Raw genomic sequence first — 25,081 nt, forward strand, 5'->3', positions numbered from 1 at the left:
GCCAAAAGCATTTTCATTAGACTCCCTTTGTGTATAAGACATTTCAACTTCTGTGTGTGTGTGTGTGTGTGTGTGTGTGTGTGTGTGTGTGTGTGTGTGTGTGTGTGTGTGTGTGTGTGTGTGTGTGTGTGTGTGTGTGTGTGTGTGTGTGTGTGTGTGTGTGTGTGTGTGTGTGTGTGTGTGTGTGTGTGTGTGTGTGTGTGTGTGTGTGTGTGTGTGTGTGTGTGTGCGTGTGTCACAGGTTTTGTGAATTCTCCAGACGAACCTGAAAAATGACTTACTATGAAATCATCAGAGGTCATCAGAGGTGACCCTGGTGACATCACCAGCTGGGTTATTCTGTCACACTCCCTCTCCACAGTGCGGCACGAGACATTATGCAAATGTTTTCACGGACTCAAGTTGTGCACGTCACGGCAGATGTGACACATTTGTCACCAGCGCAACTCACAAGCGAAATATTGACTCGGATGAAGATATTCCCGCAGATGCAAATGTCTTCCTCCACTTATTTATCCGGGGGTTTGTTCGTGACACAAATACAGTAATTTCCATTCATCTCCTTTTTTCAGTATTCAGAGTATTACCGGATTTCTTTGGTCTCAATATTCCCTGTTCAAATTCAAAAGTCTCTTACTGCCCTCTGTTGTTCATCTACATATGGCTCCACCAAGAAAGAAGTAGGCCTACTGTACACCATGTTTTTTTTATCTTGGCTTTTGCACAGTTTAAGTGATAACACTGCCTCCGGGGGTGTGTCTTGTTTTCAAAGTGTTTCTTTTTCTTCTTTGTCACACTAGAGAGTCTCCCCCCATGCCACGGAAACCACCGCTCTTTGTTCGCTCTCATTACGGCGGCCCTGCGAGACTCCGGGATCCCAACTGTGAGAGTTCTCAGGCTCGTTTGAAGTCTGCTGCTGGTCTGATTTTTCGAAACGGCGCTCGGAGGCACAGCAAAGTCACGGTCGCTCTGCAAAAACTTTGACGGAAGAGAGTGTTTGATTTATTTGATTTATACAAAGTTCATTTAGATAGATTAATAGATAGATAGATAGATAGATAGATAGATAGATAGATAGATAGCGGTACACCCTCCGTGTTCTCTGAGAGTTGTTTAGAAAGTTCATGCGACAGCAGAAGTGCTGTGGCGGCGCTTCAATCGTGTTCTGGTCGCACTTTCTGTTGACTAGAGAGCCAAAGAAACAATCCTGTGTACTCCCTTTTTTCCAGGGGCCGACTGAAAGCTTTGTTTGAACCAGCGAGATTAAAAAGGCTCCGTTTCAGTTTGACATAGCCATTTGAATAAAAAACTACACATATCCTTAAAAAAAAAAAATCTCTCCGAAGCGCAGCCAAAGCGATAGGGACTGATCTCGGGAAAAGCTAGACTTGCTCAGCCACACTATTCTTGAAAAGCGCCGGTTCTCAGACTGGAGTAGAAACACCGCTGGCGGTACAGAAGACATACATGATTTTAATTCTATTATTGCCCAAAGCATGAACTGTTTGCCAAGGCGACGGCCACAGCAGCTTCACAACTAGGCGAAATAAAAAGGCACTCGGGCAATAAACCGGAGCAAACTGCGGGGACCACAATATGCAATCCTATACGACAGCCTTGACACAAACAACCTTATGCAACATTAAATTATTGCTGAGTTCGAGCCAGAGAGGCCACGATGCCAACTATGGTAAAAAAAAAAAAAAAATTCCAGGCTTGTGCAGGGTGGGATGTTTTGAATAATTTTTCTTTCAAATTCAAATTGAGTCGCTCCGTGGTGTCCACGCATCCCGCCACCGCACTACTCCGTCTCCAGTTTTTTCCCATCCCGCGTCGCTCGTTCACTCTCTTCCCCTCAACTCATTTTAGTATCCACAGCGAGCAAGCGAGGCGGATTAGTGGGTGAGAGGCTCGCTCACGCCTCCCTCTAATTGGAGTCTTCTAAGCTGTTAGCCCTGGCTCGCTGGTCAGCCGAAGAGAAGGGGAGGGAAGAGAAGGGGTTAAAAAATCTTTAATAAATCATCTTGAAAATAATGTCAGCTTGGCTGTCAGGACCTCGGCGAACCGGAAAGGTCGGATACAAATATAACTGACAGTATCAGGCGCCGACTGGCCCCCGACCCCGGCGTTACAGAGGCTATATACAGATATTCAATAGGTCATATCCCTGTCTCTCTGTAGCTGCAGCAACAGGGGCTGGTGCAATCTGGTTGCAGCAGATGGAGCAGCTGCCGTCGCAGCTAAAAGTAGACGAGCGCTCAAGTGGTACGGCTCATCAAACGTAATGGGTCAGTTTGAACTTGTTGTGTCAAATCGGGGCAGTTTGAGAGCAAAACCCTGGGCTGCCTTTTGTTGCCGTGCAGCCTGTGTGATAGATAAGTTGGGGTAAGGTGTGTGTGTGTGTGTGTGTGTGTGTGTGTGTGTGTGTGTGTGTGTGTGTGTGTGTGTGTGTGTGTGTGTGTGTGTGTGTGTGTGTGTGTGTGTGTGTGTGTGTGTGTGTGTGTGTGTGTGTGGTTTTGGTGTAGCTGGTCAAATATTTTTTCTCCCTCCCCCCGCCCCCCCTTTTTTTTTAACACTTCAGAATATGTTACGCTCAATAATATGTGGACATGCAATTGTTACTAATGAGCACATTTGGCGTCATCAGTTGCGCTGGGAGAACATTTCTCTGCCACGACAGCTCTGGAAAAAAAAAAAAAAAAAAGATCAGCAACAAAGAAGTTGGCAAAGGAGGAGCTCCTTCTGCTGCCAGTGAGGAGGAACACACACACACACACACACACACACACACACACACACACACACACACACACACACACACACACACACACACACACACACACACACACACACACACACACACACACACACACACACACACACACACACACACACACACACACACACACACACACACACACACACACCGGGTCTAGCAGGAGTGAGGAAATAGATGAGAAGAGGGTCGTGGTGAGTCTGGAGGACTGGGCAAATATTGACCTGGATGCATGAGGTCTGTCACAGTACATAAAAAGGGCTTTACACTTGCGCTGACTCACACAAACACACACACGGTCTCACCAACATCCATGCCCGAGAAGAACTCTTCTTACTTCGTACACCATACCTGAACATCCCTGTTCAATCGCACGTTTTAACCAAAAACTGGAATCAACAGTATTATTTATGGAGATAGTGAGAATTGAGCTTCATTGGAGGATGAAAGTCTACACTGAGTGAAACATAAACAGGATGAAGGAGCTTACTACCTCCCATATTCAATAGATTCTATTGGGCGCCCCCCCACCCCATAAAGTTGAAATACTGCAATAAAAGTTTTTCCTTGCTTGCCTGTTGTCGTGGTGGTGGGTGCTAGCGTATCAATAAAAAAAGGAAAACAGCAGGCTGATAGCAAATGTATTGTTTTGCTTCTTTCGAAGAAGCAATGAACCTGCTTTTGCTTTTCTCCCTTCTTGTAACGACAGCAGTGATATATAACCCACAGTCAGTTCTCCACCAGGACGCCCCGAAAGCTAATGGATAGAAAAATGGTTACAGCTCACAAAACTGTGTGATACGGGAGGTTTATTTATGAAATACTAGAACAGAATAAAGCGGTATAATCGATGGGAAGCAGAGAGGAAATGCAAAATTGAGATTTAAAACAAAAAAGACTCATTACAGTACGTAATCCTGCTTCGCACGTTAGAGAATATTTACTGTAACAGTAGACGTTTTCCAACGCTTCAAATATTTACTTTCGAATTCAATGGAAATGGCTATAAAATGAACTCACGTGAGAGGAATTACACGTCCAGGAAGTCTCCGTGAGATTAAAATCTTTGCCGAGGGAGATTTGGCCAACATAGCACATGATTTCCAAGGTTACACAAAATGATAGAAATAATAAAGCATATACAAAACAGACAAAGGTATAATTAAGGAGCTTTGAATTCTCCCAGGCAGACGAAATCAATAATCTGTGAGCAGGGGCACAAAGTATAGGAGAACGCTGCTTCACCAAGTTCTGAATAAAACCTGGGTACCCGTATCATAGCAGCAATTTGTGGGTGACAGGACATTGCAGAGGTATGGCGGCCCAGTGAGTGTGCCCCAGTATGGTGGCTTGATGAATGAAAGTATATATATGATGCTGTGTCCTTACAGGCTCGATGAAGGCCAGGAAACCAGATCCTACCGGCGCAAAGTGAGAAGGAAAATGAGTCGGATATAAAATGAAGACAACCGTGAATGATAGCAAATGAAATGCGAGAATGTGAATGAAGCGGAGAGCGATGCCTCGGGGTGGGTTCCAACAAATCCCTTATCAAATCTTTGTCGTCTCCGCCGTGTAATGTTTGTCTTTTTATTCCCACATTTTTATCTCACGTTATGTCCAAACGTGTGTGTATTTGTGCGAGGTGGCGAGAGAATCAGCACACAGGTAAAAATCTGTTTTGACATACTGCGCATTTGCAATTTTTTAAAGAGAAAAGTGAAACTGAAAGTGGACAAGGGAAGGCAGGATCGAGTAAAAGGTTCCTTTCGATCAGATTATACCCTGAGGGGGAACAAAAAGGTGAGGTCAGGTGAAGTGATGCAACTCTAAGAAACACAACGCAAGAGTTTAATATTCATCTGTCGTGATGGAGCAAAACAAAACCCAGAGTTTTTCTATTTTTTTTTTAAAGGACTACAGCATAAAACATGCTACCTTGGCTCAGGAGGTAGAGAGGCTCGTCCACTAAGCGGAAGGTAGATGGTTTGATCCCCGCTTTTTGACATAATTGTTTTCTCTGGTATTACTTTGTTTGGATTTGCCGTTTGTACCCGTTGTCTTTCCTGTTGCCTTTCCCGTGTTATGTTTCCTCTTCGTTATCCCTCATGTCGTCTCATTTCCTGTTTACATTGTGCTTTTCTCTCCACTTCCTCGTCCACCTGCGTCTCATTGTCGCTCGCGTCGCTTCCTGTTTCCCTGCCCTTGTGATTTGCCTGCACCTGTTCCTTATGCGTTTCACCTGTGTTCCATTATCAGCGCCTCCCTTGTGTATTTAGTCTCTGCTCTTCTCTCTGTTAATTCAATTCACCTTTTCCTGCACCTGCATGTGGGTCCTGCTTTGCTAAGCGTGACGCCATTTATTTACCATTGATAACTTGACATGCGGCCAATTGGCGGTAGAGTCTTGGCCCACTGAGTCTGATAAGGGTAACTGAAAGAGAATTCTAGAGACCGTCGTCCCATAATCAATCAAAGCGACTTATATTTGTGCCCATAACCAAACCTTTACCACAACACTGTCAAAGGAGGTTCGTTATTAACTATTAAAGTGATTTTTCATAGTTTACGTGCTGAGCATCTCCACAGACACACATATTAAAGGGACGGTACAAATAACGTACTGTATATATGGTAGTTTAGGCTGGTTTAGTCTTCGCCCAACAGATAATTAAATTTTTTATTAAAATAATAATGAGCCAGGTAGCCAGGTAGTACGAACAGACATGTCAAAGTTAGTTTTATTACTTTTTTCCATGAGGTTTTGATCTGTTTGAAGGAGTCGGCCTGATAGTGTTGATAACATTTTTTTGTTGTTCTGCTGGTGAAAATAGGTTTGCATCAAGTGGTGAGTGACTGCGCACTGTCAAGTGAAGGGAAAGGCCCACACACCCTTGAGCAAAAATACAGACGCCGACTATCCCCGCTGAAAGAAGCTTTTACAATGGAATAAAAGAGGAGATGGTTGAATTTGACGGTTTTAATATAGATTAAAAAGCATGCCCAGAGATTGTAAAATCCAGGTCACCTGCCTGACTTTTTAAGCAACACTACCATCTGCTGTTGTCCTCGTGAGAGCACACCTCATTAAACATGTCAAGAGTTACCTTGGCATTTTTATTTGCCATAACCTGATGAACTCAAGTGAACGACGTACTTGTGTTTTAGCTATTCACTTGTAGTCGCGTAGTCTGAGAGCGCAAAATCAAATTTTTGAAGTTTCAGAAATAATGGTACAAAATTCACTCTTTTTGTTATTGTCTATCTGCTGTGGTTGGGTAAACAACAACACTGTCCACTGTAATAATAATTGTTTTTTTGCGTGTAAAAACATTTTAAAGAAACAAAGACGTTTATTTGAATCATAAATAACTGGAGCTTTATGGTTAGAAGGGTTGGAACATGGCCAAACCGCAAGCAAAGATTGTTTAAATTCAACAGATGGGACACTACGGGTGGAAAAAAGTGTTTTGCCCATTATCATCCCAAAATATGAAAGAGAAGGATCCATAGCATATTTAATTTTTGACGTTTATTTCATAAGCCCCAGCTTTGTGTGAACAGAAATGTATGACCAAAATATGTACAGTAGGGTTTGAATTGAAATGAATGGGAAAACATGCGAGTATTAATGTTTTAGCCCTGTGTTGGCAAAGGCACTTTAAAATATCTATTTTTACAGTATTTCTAAAAGAAATACATTACCAACACATTTCCAGAAATTATACTGTGATTTAAAAAAGCAATCACACACTGACTTCTATTTCCCTGCGTCTTTATCTTCTCCCGCTCCTTGTTCCTGGTCCTCTCTGGTTTTAAAGTGCTCCTCTGGCAGGTTTCTTAGCTTCTCAGCAGCCTAAAAAAACACCAAAAACATGGCAACGTTGAGCTTTTATACAGTTCTAAAGACTTGTCTTTTATTTCAAATCTCATTTTGTTTCATTTGCTTTAATGAACTCTTTTTTATCACTTCGTTGTTTTTTCTAATGCCATCCTAATGCTTTCATCTATGTAAAGCACTTTGAATAGCCTGTGTCTGAAATGTTCTACATAAATGAAGCTGCCTCGCCCTTGCCTTGATCATCTCTGCGTGAAAACAATAACACTAACTTAATATCTCAAATCGTGGCACTATAGAACAGTGAAAATTAAAAAAAAATTCATGTCGGCCCGATGTGCATGGACATGGTTATATTTCTCACCTGTTCAGGGGTGAGGTCTCTCTGCTCCTGGGCAAGCATCTCATAGCCGACCATAAACTTCTTCACCGACGCTGAACGCAGCAGAGGAGGGTAGTAGTGCGCATGCAGCTGCCAGTGGGAGTTGTCTTCCTTTAAGTGGGGGCCAGTGGGGGCTCCTAAAAAACATGGGGAGACATTAGAGGGGAGCCACAGGACTGGTTTTTACTCCAAACAGATAAATGGAGAGAAGTTTTCCCAACCTAATCGTTAATGTGCGTGATACCCGGTCCCCTCCTCATCATTCAGTTTGAGAATATTCCAAAAATGTATTCTTTTAAATAATGTCGAACACTACATCATTCCCTGTTTTTGCCCGTTAGAATTGTCTCTTGTTTTTCTTAGGTTGTTCATGCACATTAGAGGAAGAACCAAGGTCAAAGGAACTGCCTGCAGAGCTCAGAGACGGGGTTGTGTCAAGGCACAGATTTGGGGAAGGCTACAAACAAAAAAGTTGTTGCACTGACCAAAGTGCACAGTGGTCTCTGTTCGAAAGTTTGGAAAGGAGGAGCCAACTGGTTTGAGGACAAAGTATTTCCAGATCAAACCAACCCTTGGTTCCCATATGGAAGCATCTGCCTTCATTATATTCTTGTTTCTTTATTCTGGGTTTTCCTTTGCCATGATCTGTAACTTCACAAAAAACTTGCAAAATCCTCTCAAGAGGGTCATTAACCAAGATGCATTTTGCAGTGACTGGTAACTTGTATTTATCATTTTTAGTCTCTTCTTTATCGCCTGCTTTGCTCTCTGATCTTAGCTGAAGGTAATGAGGGGACCAGGGAACTACAAACAGCTGTGACATATTAGTTTTAAAAACAAGAAATAAAAAAAGGGTTTTATTCACAATGAGAACTGCTCTTTTGGAGTTGGTTCCATGACAATGGGGTCTGATCAGACACAGAGAGCGATGACAGGAGGGCGACAGAGCGGAAAGTAATGGACAAAGAAAGGAGAAATGAGTCCAGATAAGGAGTGAACAGAGACGGATGCTTCCATTAGAAGACAATTATGTCGTTTGGAAATCGTCAGGAGGGTGTGCGTAATTTTCGCATTAGCATAAAAAAAAAAAAGTTGAAAGATATTCCCTGATTGTCGTACTGTATCAGTTGCGGAGACGAATCATAATAAGTATTAAGCAGGTATAGCTTTGTCTAATCCATGATTTCCCAGGTGTCTCCAAAGCCATCCAACCACTTCTCCCTCTCCACTCTGCCACTAATAAGCCTAGCCCTAAAAAAATATATATATATATAAAAAGGCAGGCTCCATCTAAATGAGCAGAAAGCAGGAACACAGATGGGGAGATAAAGCAGCTCATTATGCGAGCCAGGTCTGCCTGTGTGTGTGTGTGGACAGGAATTCATGTTCCAAATTAGGTGGTCAGTGTGTGTGCAGTATACGCCAGTGTGTGTGTGTGTGTGTGTGTGTGTATGTGTGTGACAGTCGCAGTGTGTGTGTTAGTGCCAACGCGGCACAGTCTCTCTTCCCTTAATCCCCATTGGTTCAGATAACACCATGATTTTAGGAGTTGAAAGTTCTTCCTGGCAATTGGGAAAACATGAAGAAAGTAGTCCATTGTTAGTGTCACAAGAAATTATTGTTTCACATTGCCAGAGGATCATGAAACAGCTTTGGGGTAGTCAATATTTGGAGCTATTTGTTGCCATAGCGGGAAGTAATTCCCTTTTAATTAGAATTTTGAGCTCTTATTAACGCAACAGATATTACACTAATTGATCCATTGGAAGAGTGCAGTGCAGCGGTGCAGCTTATTTCTGAAGGTCTAGATTAAAGCTTAAAACTTAACACAGGAAGAGTCTTCACTACAGGCAATTTTAGACTGGAATTCTACTTCAAAGATTTGATATCTGCGAAAATAAAAAGGAAGAAAGTGAATCGTGACTGTGTCCTCGCGTGCCCTCTGTCCTTTTTCTCCACACGAGTATATCATCTCTCCTTTTTATAACCTATTTTTCATGCTGGCAGGAGCAGGTCAGTGACCCACGTAGTGTGGCAAAAAAAAAGAAAAAAAAAGGGGTTTCGTTCTCCAAAATAGATGAGGATAAAATCGTGGCTTGAAAATTGTCTCCCTTCAGCATCTTAAATTGTGACGAGTTACTTCCTGATTGTGGAGCAGTGGACTAAATGAAACAAGATTAATTTCCCACCTCATGGTTGCTTCTTTTTTCGTGAAACTTTTTGTGTGCGTGCATGTCATTGGCCTGAGGCTAATAAAAGACAATCATTTGTATTAATTTGGAGAAGAAACAAACAAAGATTCCCAAAGATCTTTAAAGTGATCAATGTGTTGTAACAAAGAGATAAAAACATCCCTGTCATTGAAAAATCGTGAAAAGCGGAGAAGCGGGTCCCAGAGCATCGCGTTTATCCTGAATGTGCATCTGCTGTAGTTTCATTCTCGAGTGTTTATATTTCCACGTTTGACTCAGGTTTGACAAATCCACAGGACGCAGCTGCTGCAGGAGTCTCGCATCACCTCCCCCCCATAGCGCTGTGTCAGGGACCGAACCTGCGAACTTTAGCTTCTACAAGGATCACTTCAACCGCTCAGCCATGATGACACCGCTCTCCTCTCCTGTCACACATCACATCACTGAGTGCAGTGATGCGAAACCTTAAGTCCAACTGCAAGGTGTCAATCTGACATCGCCCGCTCTAAGGGAGTTCCCTCACCGCCTGGCTGCAGGTAAATATTGGAAAGTGTGTTTTTCGCAGGCGGCTTCTTCACAACAGACTAATTAAATGACCATTTGACCGTTAGTGAAAAGAAAATTCACGCCCGCAACTTTACCGTTGTGTTATAAAGTCATTTCAAGATAGATTATTTGGACTTTGTTGTCGGACATCTCTGCAAATGCGTTTATCGCGGTGCATGTTCTGTCATAAGGACAAAGTAATTTGGCCCTTATTGCAAAGGTGACAAGCACCTAGTATTCCCCAGCAGTTTTTTAAATAATTACTTGCTCATTCCCTTCGCTCTCTTTCTAATTACTGGTTCATTTCCTCTGACCTGTGACATTATGCCGCCATGCAAGAAGTTATGGGAGCTGCAGAAAAACGGGCGCAGGACCAAGACACGTGGCGCTAAAATTGGTTAAATTTGAACAATGTTCAGGATGAGAAACTGTATCTACCACTTAAAGGAGCTTCCTAATAAGATCATTTAATTATCTACGTTCCAAAAATTGGCCTTCTGTAAAGGTGTTGTCCCTCACAGTGCTAAATTACAGAATTAAAACTTTTTTTCTTGCCCTTTAAGATCATAATTCCCCCGCAAAATGCTATGACTTTAAAAGAAAAAAATGCTGACAAAAGGAACTATACCCATACAAATCCCTATGATATAATGATCCCATTACAACCACTATATAACATTTCTCTCTCTCTCTCAAGCTATTATGTCTTTGAAGCACTACAAACCAGTGGATCTCATCTATGTGATTTCTTCTTCTTTCGGCAGATGAAAGCTGATTGTTCACTTGAGGAGTGTTAACATCCCGGAGACACACACACACACACACACACACACTGATTCTGATATGTGATCGGAGTATGCCTGGGCTTCATGTCACATATCAAGACTTTGTTCTTTTCTTCCATCTGTCACTCAACGGGAGAGACTTTACACAGGACTCCACATTCATAGCAAAACTTTTCCCCCTTTTTAACCATCTTGCATCTTTTGCTTTTCATCTTACCATGCCAGCCCATGGAGTAGGGGAAGGAGACCTCAAAGAGATTGTCATACTTGGTCAGCAGTCGCTTCATAATATCAGCCAGACCTGACAAACAGAGAGACACACGGAGTTAAAGGCTGGAAGGGAGAAAGACGATATTTGTTATTGAATATTGTTCATAATGAATGACACGAGGAAGGGGACCCGAGGAAAAGATGTGAATAGAGAAAGAAAAAAAACAGAATCTTTTAATCATCTTGAGGGGAAATGAAATATAAAAGAAGCACCTGAAGACAACATGATTAAGTCTGATGGACACATAAAAGTGCGAGCTGTAGATACATTCACTTTGAAGCATCATCCGTCGATCGTTTACCTTCATCAATGAACAATTAATCACTGAAGGATTACAAAATATACCGAGCATTGAGATCTTTAGTTTGACACATGATACATGACCATGTGATATTCACAGCAAAATAAATCGACTGGGTTAATAAATTAGGTATTATATTTGGTATTTGAATTATTAATCTATTAAACACCGTGAGTAGGGCTTTGTGATACAACGATATATAAATCGTTTGACAAAAGAAAAACGTCTAGTGTTTTATATTATTCTCTATCATTTATATTGTTTTGTGCCACAAATCACTTTTTGTGACAGTAGTTCTCGGCATTTGGGAATTTGCATGAAGGCAGCAACAAGGAGGAGAGTGAACGTGACCGCGTCTTTGCAAATTATGCCGCAAAGACTGGTCCTTTTAATGGTAAATTAACTGATAACGAACCAAAGCATCACATCAAACTGTTGTTTAAACTGGCAGCAGGCAAAACCACTGATATATAAATTGTAAATTCACAGTTTGACACGACTTCAAGCCTTAAATCAGAAATTGGTTCAGACTTTGATCATCCTCTCTGGAATGTGCCGACTGCAGGAGCTGATTTTGATTTGTTATTCTGTGTTGATGCCTCTCTCTCTCTCTCTCTCTCTCTCTCGATGATGATGATGAGGGATGATGTGGCTGCGTCTCTGACGACAGACACCTATCCACTGTGTTTCTCGTCTGGCTGCCTCGAGCTTTCACGCCGTTGCACAAGCTCAATCAGCTTAACAGACTCGGCTGTCGATGCGAGTGAGACATTAGTTAATCTGCAGATGCTGTGTTTGTCCTTGAGGGGAAAATGCTGGGTGATATTACCCAGATCGCCCAGATCCTGAGGGACTTCATTTTGTGACAATAACAACATTTTTCTAGAGTGATTTAACCCTGTAATGTTATGAAGGGGAGTAACTGAATGAAATAATCCTTTTTAGATTTAAATGCTATGCTAAGTAACTCCGTAATGAACACCAATCGGCATCCATTAACGGCGCACATCCGTTAATATAAACTCTGGCCCATCTTGTGAGAAGGTGACAATGGAAAAAAAAAGGGGATTAGAGGAGCAGACCTCAGAGATATTTTAGATGTAATTATCTGGATTCATTTTTAAATTGTAGCTCATGGAGGGTCTGAAAGAAAATGTTTCCTCCTCTGGGAAGCTTGAATGTGCTGTGAATGAAATAAGAGGATGACACACACACACACACACACACACACACACTCACACTCACCAGAGGGACCGCTGGGAATCAAACCTGCGGGCTCCCCACTGAGCGGCTGAATCACCTTAGACTACTCTGAATTTTCTCATTGTTCTCTCAGTCACTCACTCCGTCAGTGTCTTTGCACACACACTCACTAACACTCACCCTCCCTCTCAGCGGTTGTCAGGTCGCCGATTCTGAGGATGTGTCGTCGTGGTAACAGCAGTGTCTGGTAGGGCCACGTTGCCCAGTATGGAACCACCACCAGCCAATCAGAACTCTCCACCACCACACGCTCCTAGGAGGGAAGACATTATTAACAATGTCTTTTAATATCAGGGAAATTAATATTACATACAAATATGAAATTGATATATTTCATCCTGACTCTAAACAGGATGAAGTGAAATCAGAACTTCCCCGTTCGGTTGCACAAGTATACAAACACCAATTAAACTCCAAATTAATAAAGATCCAGTCTTAAAACCTGTTGCAACAGCAAGTTGAGAGGTTTCCATACAAGGACTTGGATTTACGAAATGTAATATTGTTTTAATATGGTCAAGTAAGGCCACGGTCATTTGTAGGTTAAACATCACCAGCTTGCTAGATGGAAAAAGCACGCCAACATGCTAGGATTATGCCGAACATGGTTAATATTATACTTGCTGAACATCAGCGTGTTAGGATGCTTATTGCCACTCAACTTCATCAGAGGGTTTGTTAGTTTCAGTTTCAAGAGCTGAGTTAGTAAAATCATAATTTTCAAATGTTGGAATTGCCCACAATAACTCAAACCACCTGTGCTGGTGTTGCACGGCCAGATGTTTGCAGACTGAAGTCACTGTATTTCCTCAGCGTTTACCGCCGTCACCTCGCACCGTTTAATTCCCCCGAGATCGCAGTCCAACCTCTCGTGCCTCCTTTGTGGACTTTGCATGCGCAAGCCTGTTTTTTTTTTTCCTCCAGAAATTCCATTTGTCTCAACACAAACAGAAGTGCGTTCCTGGGAGTCATTCCCGTCACTCTCCGCACCTCAGAATTGGGGCATTGTTCCAAAAACCCATTGGTGCATAATTTCCACATGTTTTTCCAAGATGTTGTCGTATCATCAGATGTCGCCTACCGAGCTTTGAGCTGTTGAGTGATGATTCACCGCTTAATCTGTCGAGGTATCAAAAGACTGCAGCCGAGAGATTTCCCACTGTTAAATGGACGACTGCACATCATGTTTATGTTTTTATATTTACAGACTATTTTAGTTTTAGAAACATCTAGGACTGTGTGGGTGAATGAATGTTCTCATTCATTCATTTCATTCCTTTTTTCTTTTACTCTGCCTTACTATGATGTTGTCAGACGGTTATATTCACTATGAATTTGTGCTGTAAAAATCTGATTATCAGAGAGACAGTTAGAGGAGCTGTAAATCCCCTAGGGATTTGAACAAACGTGTCCAGCCAGGCATTGGTGCATTATCGGGGATCTGCAGAGAATCATGTGGTGTTTAATAACTGTGGATTAAAAACCCAGAGAAGTCCGGCAGATTTTTTTCAGTTCTTTTAATGAACTGTACTTGCAGTGCATGATTTTAATTAGCATCAAGGGCAATAAACAACATTTTGAGGAAGAAATGAGGGCTCAAAATTTAGGAAACAGAGTATTTGCAAAGTATGTAGAGAAACAATTATGAAGCATATTTATACGGTTATATAATATTGATTTTATCCATTACCTTAACTCAAAAAAACTATATACTTCTTTAACTTTTTCTATGAGGTTTTATTTCAACTTTGTCCTCCTGTGCCTTTAACAAGATTATGAAGGGGGTGAAGGAAGATAACTAAGAGAGAACCAGGATGGAGAGGAGGAGTCGGGGTGGATGAATCCTAAAGAGATTTTATTCAATTAGCTTAGAAAGTTTTTTGTTTCAAAGTCAAGTGGCACCTGGGAGCCGAACCCCGACTCAAACTCCTCCAGACACTGTAGTGTGCCAATTTACGGCCCTAACCTCGGGTCAGAGAGACGGAGGCGAAAAAGGGACACACACACACACACACACACACGCACGCACGCACGCACGCACGCACGCACGCACGCACGCACACACAATGCTTCCACTCTGATTTCATAAAATCCCCACGAGCAGCTGTCGAGGAGAATCTAAGCATCTACTGTGCTCTTCAGAAAACCCTAATGCCATTCTATCCCTCTCACTCACTCACTCTCTCTCTCTCTCACACACACACACACACGCACACACCCAGCAGAATAGGTATCAGCTTATTCCCTGAATGAATCAGTTCTCTTTGCCTTCTCTCTCCCTCTCGCTGACTGATTCTGACTTCACTTGTCTCTCTCTCCATCTCTTCTTTTATCTCCCCTGCCTCTGTCTTACTCTGCACTTCAAACTTTTTTTCGGATAATTTCATACTTGTTCATCAAGCAATTCTCCCTCTCCAACTTCTCTTGAAGAGGACAGGAATATTTTTTCTCCTTCAGTCACTCGAAAGAACAAGCGTTCATTCAGAAGGAAAAAAAAACATAATAGCAGAAAAACCCTGAAGTTCAGATAGACCCAAAGTGGATTTCAGTTTTTTCTGTGTGAAGAGTCTAATCAACAAAAAATGATGGTCGTCATTTTTAGTCACCAAACAAAAAGAGCCGCTGATGAGAAGGATGATAAAAACTTTTTCCAGACGTTTGAGATTGGATTTTTTCTTTAGTATTAAAATAATAATCACAATCTGGTTATATTGTAACATGACCTTCACATATCTCGTGTAAAACAACATTTGATATTTGATGCACTGATAAGCCTAGTCAGTGTCTTATGAGGGGGCCGGTACCAAATTATCTTTGGTAGTCCAGCGTTGTCGGGGGGAAAAACACTTCTTGGCCTTCTTGCTGAGAGTTAAGTGACAATAATGACACCACTCTCATGTCTGTGTGGTAAATATGAAACTTTAGCCAGTTAGCTCAAGACAGGACACAACAGGAGACCTTTGAAATAAACATTTCAATGATGACATGGGAAGACAGGTGTAAAAACTGACATCAGGTTATCGCTGTTTAACCACAACCATCTGTTATTTACTTATTATTTACTCTTGCAGGTCGCCTAAAACTTTTAGGTGACAGAGTGCTGCCAGTTAATCTCCCTAAGGAATCTAGGTAGTATATTAGCGTATATTAAATAAAACATAGGACAACTTCAGGCAGTGAGGAAAAAAGTCCTGGCTCTAATTCTCTTGTAGAAACTTCAAGGTTTCTAATAAATGTCTGCTCACTAATAGGACATTTGCCAACATGCTAAATGTGCTACGTTTCTGCTGCTCCTGGTCCACACACACACACACACACACACACACACACGCACGCACGCACGCACGCACACACACACACACACACGCACGCACGCACGCACACACACACACTACTGATTCCGTCACACGGGTTGAAGATGTAATGCTGCAGCATTATGCTAATGAGCGTCTCTGCTGTCCAATCACACGGTTCGCTGACTGAAAGACAGGCAGAGGATGCTGATGGCCCGGAAAAAGTGTGGAAGTAGATGGACGATAGGAGAGGCAATGAGGGCAATCACGGTGAGAAAAAAATATGATTTAACCTTTAGAGTTTTATTCTATTTCGTTCTTCGGGTTTATTATAATCCAATAATGTAGTTATTAAAAATTACATTGCTGTTTACCTTTACCGGGGATGATTTTAGTACTTTCCTTTTAAACCATGTATTATGCCCACGTGTTGCATATTTACGTGTTTACCCCCGTGTTTGTATCTATTGTTTCACCCTTATGAGTAATGGGTGCAATAAACTGCATTGCTAGTTAAAGAAAATGCAACCATTTACCCATAATTTGTGTCTCTATAAAGTTGAATGCCATAAAATTATAACCCCCTGACACCCATAATAAACTGCACACCTGTTTTCTTCCTCAACAAGAGACAAAACTATCTGGGAAATACAGAAGCCAAACTTCTGCGGTAAAAAGATAACTAAATATTCCCTTTGAAATATTATTTTTCCGTTGTGTTTATGTGTGTATTTATTTGCTGCACCTTTTTCTCCGCCTCTTGCTTGGCGTAGTGCAGCAGCAGCGGCTCCCCGTGTTTCTGATGGTACGCTCTCTGGCAGCGGTCCGACAGAGCCGGCTCATTAGGCAGGAAGTTGCTGGCCCACACCTATAATGTCGAAGGAAATGGGGAGAAGATGGAGGAAGATGATTATGACACAAGGAAAAAAAAATAGAATGAAGAATAAAATTAGAGTTTGGTATGTGTAATTGCTCTATGCTGTATTTAGGAAGTTAAAAGAACTATACCACTTTTTGCCCTGATTCCAAATGTTCTAAAATTGTTATTATTAACATCTCAAAAAAAAGCAGCTGTTTCAATTTCTAACTGAGACAAACACATTGTTCACTCTTTTCTCTCATCAGCCACCAGCTGTCATTCTCTAACCAACCACACAGAATTCACACCACTTGAGACGTTGGTTTTAACTGTGATGGAGGAAGTTAACATCGCGGGGGATAACAAATCATTCCCTTGCCCTAAAACGGATGAAAATCTTAACATAACTCCAACTTGTGGCAAACATTCATCTGTGTTGCTCACTTTCCACAAACAGCTGTACGGTTCATTTCCGATCACGTTCCGGAGTAAAGGCTGCTAAATCACCTTGGTAATGTACTCCTACAGGCATTTCACAAAGCTTTTTATGGATTGCAGTGAACATTACGACAAGCATTCAGATTATTTATGTTTGCACTTTATGTTATTTTAATGGACGCAAAAGCAGGCGAAGACTGCCAAATGACTCCGACATTCAGCTACTGACTCGGTGCTGCACGGTGAACCAGCGCTTAAAGTAACCATTAAGGTTTTCAATAGCGTTGGTTTGGCGGACTTAGCTTCCCACGACGTAAAAGCATGCAATGTATTCATGCTCTGAGAGTGAGACCTGCACCAAAATATTGATCAGTTATTGCTGCCAGTAGGAGTATGCATGTGTGTGTGTGTGTGTGTGTGTAAGTGTTTATAAATAACAGCGATCTTTCTTTTGGCCCAGAGTTTGATTTCTTCTCATTATTGGTGCGTGTGGTCCAGGGAAGGAATCTCAGACGTCTGATTTGTTTTCATTCTTTCATTTTAGCTCTTTCACAGTATAGTGTTGCCGAGAGTAAATTATTTATGCCAGCAGGAGTCTGTTTTTTTTTTCTTCCAATTATAACGTTCCATCGCATCATGAACGGAGTAATAATCAGAGGCGTTTTTCTCCGCTGCTTTTAGCAGCACTGCTCCGGGCTGCATGGTAAATTGTTTTCTGATTAAACACCCAGTGTTCGGCGCGGCAATCACACTGTCATGGGCTCCACGTAATTTATTTTTTGTTTCTGTTTACAAGAGGAAGGGAGGCAAGCAATAAGACGCGTTAACTTCCTTGAGAAAATGTGAAGAAGAGTCCTCTTCATGACGAGTGGCTGGATAATTTCTTTAATTTCCAGCGTCCTGCTGGCCTGCCTCTGGGGCACACGTGTCATATAGCTGCATCATCCTAGGTTTACATTCATGAATAATATTTAGTATGTAATAAAGCAAATGCAATATTATAATAATAATGTTGGACTTAATTAATGTTTCCTGGCATATTTTTTTGCCCTAAGCCCTGGTAAGATTCTGTACTGCAGTGACAGTAGAGACCAGATAAGTGCAATTTTAAATATTCAGTGTGTAGGATTTAGTAGCATGTAGCGGTGAGTTTGCATATTGCAACAAACTATCCTCAAAAGATCCTCCTCCAGTGTTTGGTTTGTCCGTTCCGGGCCACGGTAGAAACATATGACGCTGCAACATGGTGGACTCTGTGGAAGAGGACCTGCCCCCTTATAGAGACATAAAGGTCTCATTGTAGGGTGACGAAAAGACAGTGATTTTTACTTTCAGGTGGTTATACACAAATGAATTATGAATATTATATTACATTTCGGCCAATAGGTCTACTGTAAATCCCACGCCCTGGACTATTCATATTAATTAACGGCTTATTGGCTGAAGGACATTCCACGTTTATGATCACGATCCTGGAGATATGTGAAAATACTGTCCATCTGCATGACTTCAGTCATGTAAAATAGTGTGTCTATATATCTGCTTGCTCGCTAATATCTGTATCTGAGCCTATTACACCTGTTGTATTTTTTTTATATAATCTATCTTCTTTTCCAGCAGCAGACTGCAGATTGTCATAGAAAATTAGAAAATAGAGTAAAGATTATGCACTAGGGAGAAAAAAAATACATACTGTATTGCTACTCGACAGAAGTTTGAACAGATATCAGGACAACGTCCCTCCTTTCCAATTCAGCTCCAGAGTGTTGCTCTTCAACGGTGAAATATGTACTCGGGATGTAAAGTGTGAACTCCCCAACCATCCGCTCCCGAGAGCTTAATGTGTTCAAGCGCATTCTGAGCACTTCTCAAGAATTAATACAGAGTAGACTCCGGGCTACTTACATAAAAAGGATACTGCTGATTCCAGAGGCGTAAGTTTTTCCCTCCTCCACTTACACCAAAAAATACATACACAGCTCAGTTTCCTGGGAGACCAAAGTTATCAGAGGCAACGCTGCCTCCAGAACATGATTAACATCTTCTGGTCGTTATTCTTCAAGTTATAGATCTATGATTCTTAGATGGTTGTTTTTTTTGGGCCTGAAGGGGTTTTCTGGTTGTAATCACACAGATATGTGCACATTAACAATACTCCTTTCTTGGACTTTAAAAGGCAATCTGCACTGCATGAAATAAGAAACAAAACATCAGAGCCTGGATCGAGGTTTGATTTTGATTCTTTTTTTTTTTATAGCGGATGGATCTGGCAACTGTTTTGCAGGTTAACAAATATTTAACGGCACATGTGCCTGATCCTAAAATAATACAGTTGAGATATAATGAGATATACATGAAAAAAGCAACCGCAGGTTAACAAATATTTAACGGCACCTGAATATTTACAAATCTATATATATATAAAAAAAACAAGGATTTTAAAGCATCAAAAATGAAAAGCTGAAAGTTTCTCCTTTTACAGAGAAGCGTTGTCTTCCTGTACTTTTTCTGAACTCAAAAAAACAAATAAATATAAGCTATCAACAGGGAAACAGATCTGTCATGTAATATCTATGACATTATTCTGAGGTCACATAGTGCCCTCTGCTGTCCATTTCCATTTTAAAGTCTTAAAAACTTAACAAAATATTCTGCCTTTTTTCCATATTCCATACTCTGCAATATCTGTGGACAGCGGTGGATAATCAAGGTATTCTTTAAGGAACAGTATAACGTTTTATAAATGAGAAGTGTACCTGTTAATAAGTGAGCTCTAGAGTTGCTGATGTTTTTTTTCTTTTTATCTTCACATATAACTGTCAGCAAGAAAAAAACAAAAAGGTTGTTTCCAAAAAGGTTGTTCCCTTTTTTGTGCCGCCTTGAGCAGGAATGAGACAAGCTATATTCTCATTAGATCTGGAACCTCAAATGGTTTGATTTACATATATTTCCATCTCTACCACTGCTACGTTTGTTTACAGACTCTTCTCACTCTGTAATATCCTCACCATAGTGATGTGGCCTCATCAGAAAAGCTATCTTTATTTGCCGTCTATGCCGTGTGGAAGGTTGACACATCATTTTGACGATATTGAGGACAATATTGCCGCTTAAATTCAACGCAACACTTTGTCACTTTGTCTGTCTGCCTCTGTTTATTTCTCCCTCTCGACAGTCTCACTGTGAGGTGACAGTCTGACAGCAGACGTCTCCGTCTCCGAGTTTGTTAGTCTTGCCTGAATTACCTCACTGAAAAGACAAACAAGAAGAGACAAGAAAGCGCCCAAGCAGTACACCGGGTTTGACTATATATATATATATATATATACATATATATATAGAAATAAAAAAAATGAAATAAAAGACACACAAATATGCACTTACACAAAATGTGACAAGGGCATGATTTCAGAGTGCTGAGGCGGTTAACAGCTTCTGTTTTGAGACACAAGTGAGTAAGTGAAGTCCTTTTTAACTCAAGCATCTCCTGAGTGTAAAATGACAGCTTATATTGTGCATTTGTGATAAAAGCATTTGTTATTTTTATTTAAATGCTGCACGTTACAAGGGGGCAGAATTGACAGAGGGTGTTTATGTATGTGTGCGTTTTCTCCTCAAGGAAATGTATTTGATCCGCCCTAGTTAGAAATTGGTATGAATCCAGACACAACCGGAGTAACGTAGCAAAAAAAGAGGTAATGTTGTTCAAAAGAATAACTCGCATGTGTATGTAAAGTGTCCATGCATTTCCTACCTGACAATGAGGATGTGGATTTGAACAACCCATCATGGCTCCTTTATTCTCAAATATCTGAAGAAGAAAAAAAGAAAATAGGAGAGAAAAAAAAAGGAAGCGGATATATTATGTCATCTCTTGTTGTGTATGTACTTAACAAAATTTAACTTTTTATCATATAGTAGTTGATGGTGCTTTCACTTTTTACATCCAGGGTAATATGGTTTAAAATATAATGAGCTAATGGAAAAGCTGAGATTTACACCACATTCAGTTTGCATATTATTCTACCCACATACCTACTGATGACAATACGCGAGGATGCACTGTACATCAGCTTGTCACCTCGGAATTCATCCACAAAATCAGCATCTTTACTTGCTGTAAAAATCCTCCAGCCCACCATACAGGAAATATTTAAATCCCCCTCGTATAGACTTTGACATCTTATCTTGTCCGTATCCATTTCTCTCCTTTCCACAGTTTGAATTTGAGAGTTTGCCCAGAGGCATCATTAAAGTTTCATCCAATCCAATACGAGAGACATTAAAATGAAAAATTGCAAAGAGCAGAAAACTGGATGATCAGTGACGCTCGAGCACGAGGTGAAAAGTTGATTTATTTTTCTCTTGCAATTTTACAACTATCCAGCCCTGAGGAACGTGTAATCAATAATTTGTGAATGTGATTAGGAATTGATGTGCATGTGTGCGTGTGAGCGCATGCGTGTGTGTGTGCGTGTGCAGCTCATACCTGAACCCAGGGGTATGTAGCGCCGAGTTCTTCAACAAGCTCTGTCCACTTGTCAATCACCTTGACGACCTCCTCTTTTTTCATGAGAGGCAGGGTGACGTCAGACCAGGGATGGAAACACATGACCTTACTGTGAAACACATGAAGGAGGAGGAAGAGTGGAACGTTTAGATTGTGGGCAGGTACTGTAAGAACAGGTGACACAAAATGTCCTGCAATGTTACACAAAACCAACCTACATTTCAACCCCTGTAAGACCAATAACTTACATAGAAAACATATGAGAAATGTTGGTGCAATTTAGAGACGATTTTTGATTTTCAGAGAAATTACCTTGAAAGAACTTAACATTTTTATGACAGGAAAAAGAGACCATGTAGTCTAATTAAACCCAAGGAAATGTAATACTGAAAACATTATTATTTGTTGGACTCTTTGCTAGTCTGTAATTATAATCTAGATGATTTGTTCAGATGAATAACAAACTCTGAGGAATCTTCTCACCCTATTTCTCTGTTCATGTCTCGTGACCCGGATGCTCCAAATCCAGTTTCCCCATTTTGTTTTCCATATAATTGGCTCTTTAATGTAGCTCTGGTTTGTCCAAGTTCCTCTTTTTCTCTGACATGGCCACAGCGTAGTGCGTATATCAGTGTCTCACAGTCTCTGACTGTGACTAACAGGCTCTATATCTGCCAACGCATGGGATTTAAGCAGCAACTTCACTTTTCGACCCACACATGCATCTATTATTCAGTCGTTGGGCGAGTTTGCTGCAGGATTGTTCAGGAATGCCATCTACACTACAATCCTCAGCTCTCTGGGGGGTGTCATGATTATACATGACAGTGTGTTGTGCATATAACAAAGCCTCCGCTCTCCTATTTCCTCTACAACTACCGACAGCAAATGAAGGCAACATTCACAACCCACAGATCCGAATGCTGGTTTGAAACTTTTCACGCTCATGACAGAAAACAACATGTTCCCCTCGAAAAATAAATGATTTACAAGACCTGGCCACAGGTAAAGCTCTTACTCCCTCAGGTCTGAAATCTATGTTATCATAACATCATTCGAGCGTGTGTTCTCATTAAATAGAGTGTGTAAACATCCCCATCTGCTGGTGGCATATTGGAAAAACACATCTTATTGCACCATGTGTATATTTAGCATCGTTCAAGATGACCTGAGAACAGGTGGCATGCAGAGGGATTGATTAATGAAATGAATATCTCATTAAAAGTTTATGATGATGATGATGATGATGATGATGATGATAATGATGATGATGATGATGATCACAAATTAATTAAAGTTGCGTCAGCATGAGCGATCTGATTGCACTCATCAGTTCAGATTTAATCAGTCATAAATTTGAATGCATCATATTATTTTTTCATAGGAGTTGATTAAGGAGCATCCCTCAATAAACTATAACCTTCGAAACAGGTATACATTTTATTATGTGGTTGCTTTTTTCATGTATATCTCATTATATCTCAACTGTATTATTTTAGGATCAGGCACATGATCAAACATAACAGTTTTAGAAAACCTCTGGGGGGGTTAGGGTTAACCCTTTCCCAGCTGTTGATGAAATTTACATTGTGTAATGTCTCAGTGCATTCTAAAACTACAAAATAGAACAAATAAATAATAATAACAAGTTTTCCACCTTGTGGTTGTGTACGCTTCTGTCACGGTTAAATAAACTGTTCCTGAACTGTGACATCAACCTTGGCTCTTACCAGACGCCCCTGGCAGCTTTAGACTGGAACAATGGGTCCTCACATGAACCTGAAAAACAACATTAACAAATGTAAGCTGTTTTTAAGAAGTTTATTAAGTTTATTAAAAAGAAAAATTCTAATAAAGCTAATTGCTACTGTCAAGTAAATAAACACATGAATAAACTCTGGGATACAAATCTATCTATGTATGCTTTGCATGTCACCAAACAGCTTAAAAAACAACCTTTTTGGGATTTTTAGTTCACAGAAATAATAGCAAGTATTCAATTATGTTCTATTTTTTGTGAAACAATCATTTGTTGTTCGTACTTTTACAGCATCAGAATGCGGCACTCGCCTGGATCTGGAGCATGGGGCTGGAGAGCGGGGAAGTCGTTTTCAAAAACAAAAGTGCTGTCATAGTCTGGATTTAGCTGGGGGGAGGCAGAGACAGACCATCAGACACAGAGACAAAAAATTAGAGATTCTAGAATATTGTTTTCCATTCATGGCATTCATTGGTTGTGTCGAAAAAACTGCTGATTCACTGTATATCTGCCTGGTCCTACCTCCCCGTTTGCACGCGTGTTCCCGGGACAGAGTGGGTTGCGGGGGTCATGTCTGGGAACGTGCTTCTCGGGGGGCTTTTCCACCTGACCTGCCCAGGGTCTCTTCATGCGGTGGGCCGACACCAGGACCCAGCTGTCCCGCAGGGGGTTGTAGCGCAGGTGTTGGTGCTCTGAGGGTAAACCAGACAAGGGAATCGTTGACGTGTCTTGTTGAGCGTTGTCAAAAAATGGCTGCAGTTATAGATCTTTTTTTTTTTATCTATTTGAAATAAAAGATAATTGAGTCAACCAGATGCCAATCAACACATAAACACGTCTTCGGGGACAATTGAGTGAAGTGTGTGTGTGGATTCTATTAGGTGTGTGTGTGTTTGCTGGAGCAGCATTGGCAGCAGTGATTCTGGTCACGAGGTTGCACAGCTGCCTGTGTGTGTACAGAAAAGCAGACTTACAGTGCGAACGATACCAAACTCCATTGAAAAATATGTTCATTTAACGGTTACTCTCGTCTCGACATAATCTGTTACACGGCACAATGAGGCTAAAGACATATTACGAATGCCTTTGACCTATCGGTAAATTCGGCCGGTAAGAGATCCACAAAGCATCGATTTGGTTCGCGACATTACTCGTTTATAAATAATTTGCTCGCAGGCGCGATATATTTTAATAACCATGGGGTAATGGAACACCAATTCTAGCAGGTGTCAATATCGACGGAAATGCTCTGTGGTGTAAATGAATCCAAGGAAAGTTCAACAGTGTGTCTTACTTACTTGTGGAAAAGGGACTGTTCGTGAGGAGTTCAGTAAAACGGACAGATTTTGAATGGAGTTTGGAATTACTGCCTCTGCACAGATGTCATGATGAATGAAATCTCCTATTTTAAGTTTGATAAATTCAATAAATCCTTACCTTTTGGGTCAAAACTGGCTTCTTCGTCGCCGCTCATGATGCCCGAGCTCTTTGAGAACAGTCACCTCACTGAATCACCAACTCTTTCTGAACTTTAGATAGCTGCTACTGTCCCTTTCCCACTTTGTCAACAAGCTACTTCCTGTTGTTTGAGAAGTGAAACAAAACGTGCTCTTTGGGACAAATCTACGTGTGACGACAACCCTCTAAAACTCCAAAAATATGCGTGATTAACACAAACTAATGACAATATCTCAATCAAATGATCTCTTATAGAGAGAAATATCACAAAATAAACCGATATAAGTTGTGTTTTCATACATAAACTTGCTAAACAATTCAAAAACACCTAAAGGGGGTTTTCACAGCGTTATGGCAACCCGGGTGTCGCGGTCGCCTCCGCGACAAACTCGGCTTCCGATTGGCCCGGG

At 41.1% G+C, this 25,081-nt stretch overlaps 1 protein-coding gene and 1 long non-coding RNA gene across 4 annotated transcripts in view; one reads left to right on the forward strand and one right to left on the reverse strand.

Moving 5' to 3' along the window:
• Positions 1-9,623, forward strand: part of LOC118285180 — a 112,862-nt gene extending 103,239 nt beyond the window's left edge. Inside the window, exon 5 of the long non-coding RNA XR_004785047.2 lies at positions 9,485-9,623. This is a non-coding gene — a long non-coding RNA (uncharacterized LOC118285180). The remainder of the gene's footprint in view (positions 1-9,484) is intronic.
• Positions 3,569-25,070, reverse strand: galt (galactose-1-phosphate uridylyltransferase). 3 transcript variants are annotated; one of them, XM_035608635.2, is made up of 12 exons: positions 24,651-25,070; positions 23,736-23,905; positions 23,525-23,600; positions 23,185-23,233; positions 21,434-21,563; positions 20,699-20,755; positions 16,393-16,515; positions 12,475-12,607; positions 10,737-10,820; positions 6,979-7,133; positions 6,535-6,632; positions 3,569-4,194 (listed from the first exon to the last, which is right to left on the reverse strand). In XM_035608635.2, the coding sequence occupies exons 1-11, from the start codon at positions 24,685-24,687 to the stop codon at positions 6,537-6,539; spliced, it is 1,110 nt and encodes a 369-aa protein (XP_035464528.1). In that variant the 5' UTR covers positions 24,688-25,070; the 3' UTR covers positions 3,569-4,194; positions 6,535-6,536. The 3 variants fall into 3 exon arrangements, with proteins under 3 accessions (XP_035464528.1, XP_035464527.1, XP_035464529.1); XM_035608634.2 differs by lacking the exon at positions 3,569-4,194 and having other exon boundaries at positions 6,294-6,632; XM_035608636.2 differs by lacking the exons at positions 3,569-4,194; positions 23,185-23,233; positions 23,525-23,600; positions 23,736-23,905; positions 24,651-25,070 and adding an exon at positions 21,938-22,051 and having other exon boundaries at positions 6,294-6,632.
• Between the last annotated feature and the right edge of the window lie 11 nt (positions 25,071-25,081).

Source organism: Scophthalmus maximus, chromosome 20, assembly GCF_022379125.1.
Source record: "Scophthalmus maximus strain ysfricsl-2021 chromosome 20, ASM2237912v1, whole genome shotgun sequence".
In the NCBI taxonomy this organism is placed as follows: Eukaryota; Metazoa; Chordata; class Actinopteri; order Pleuronectiformes; family Scophthalmidae; genus Scophthalmus; species Scophthalmus maximus.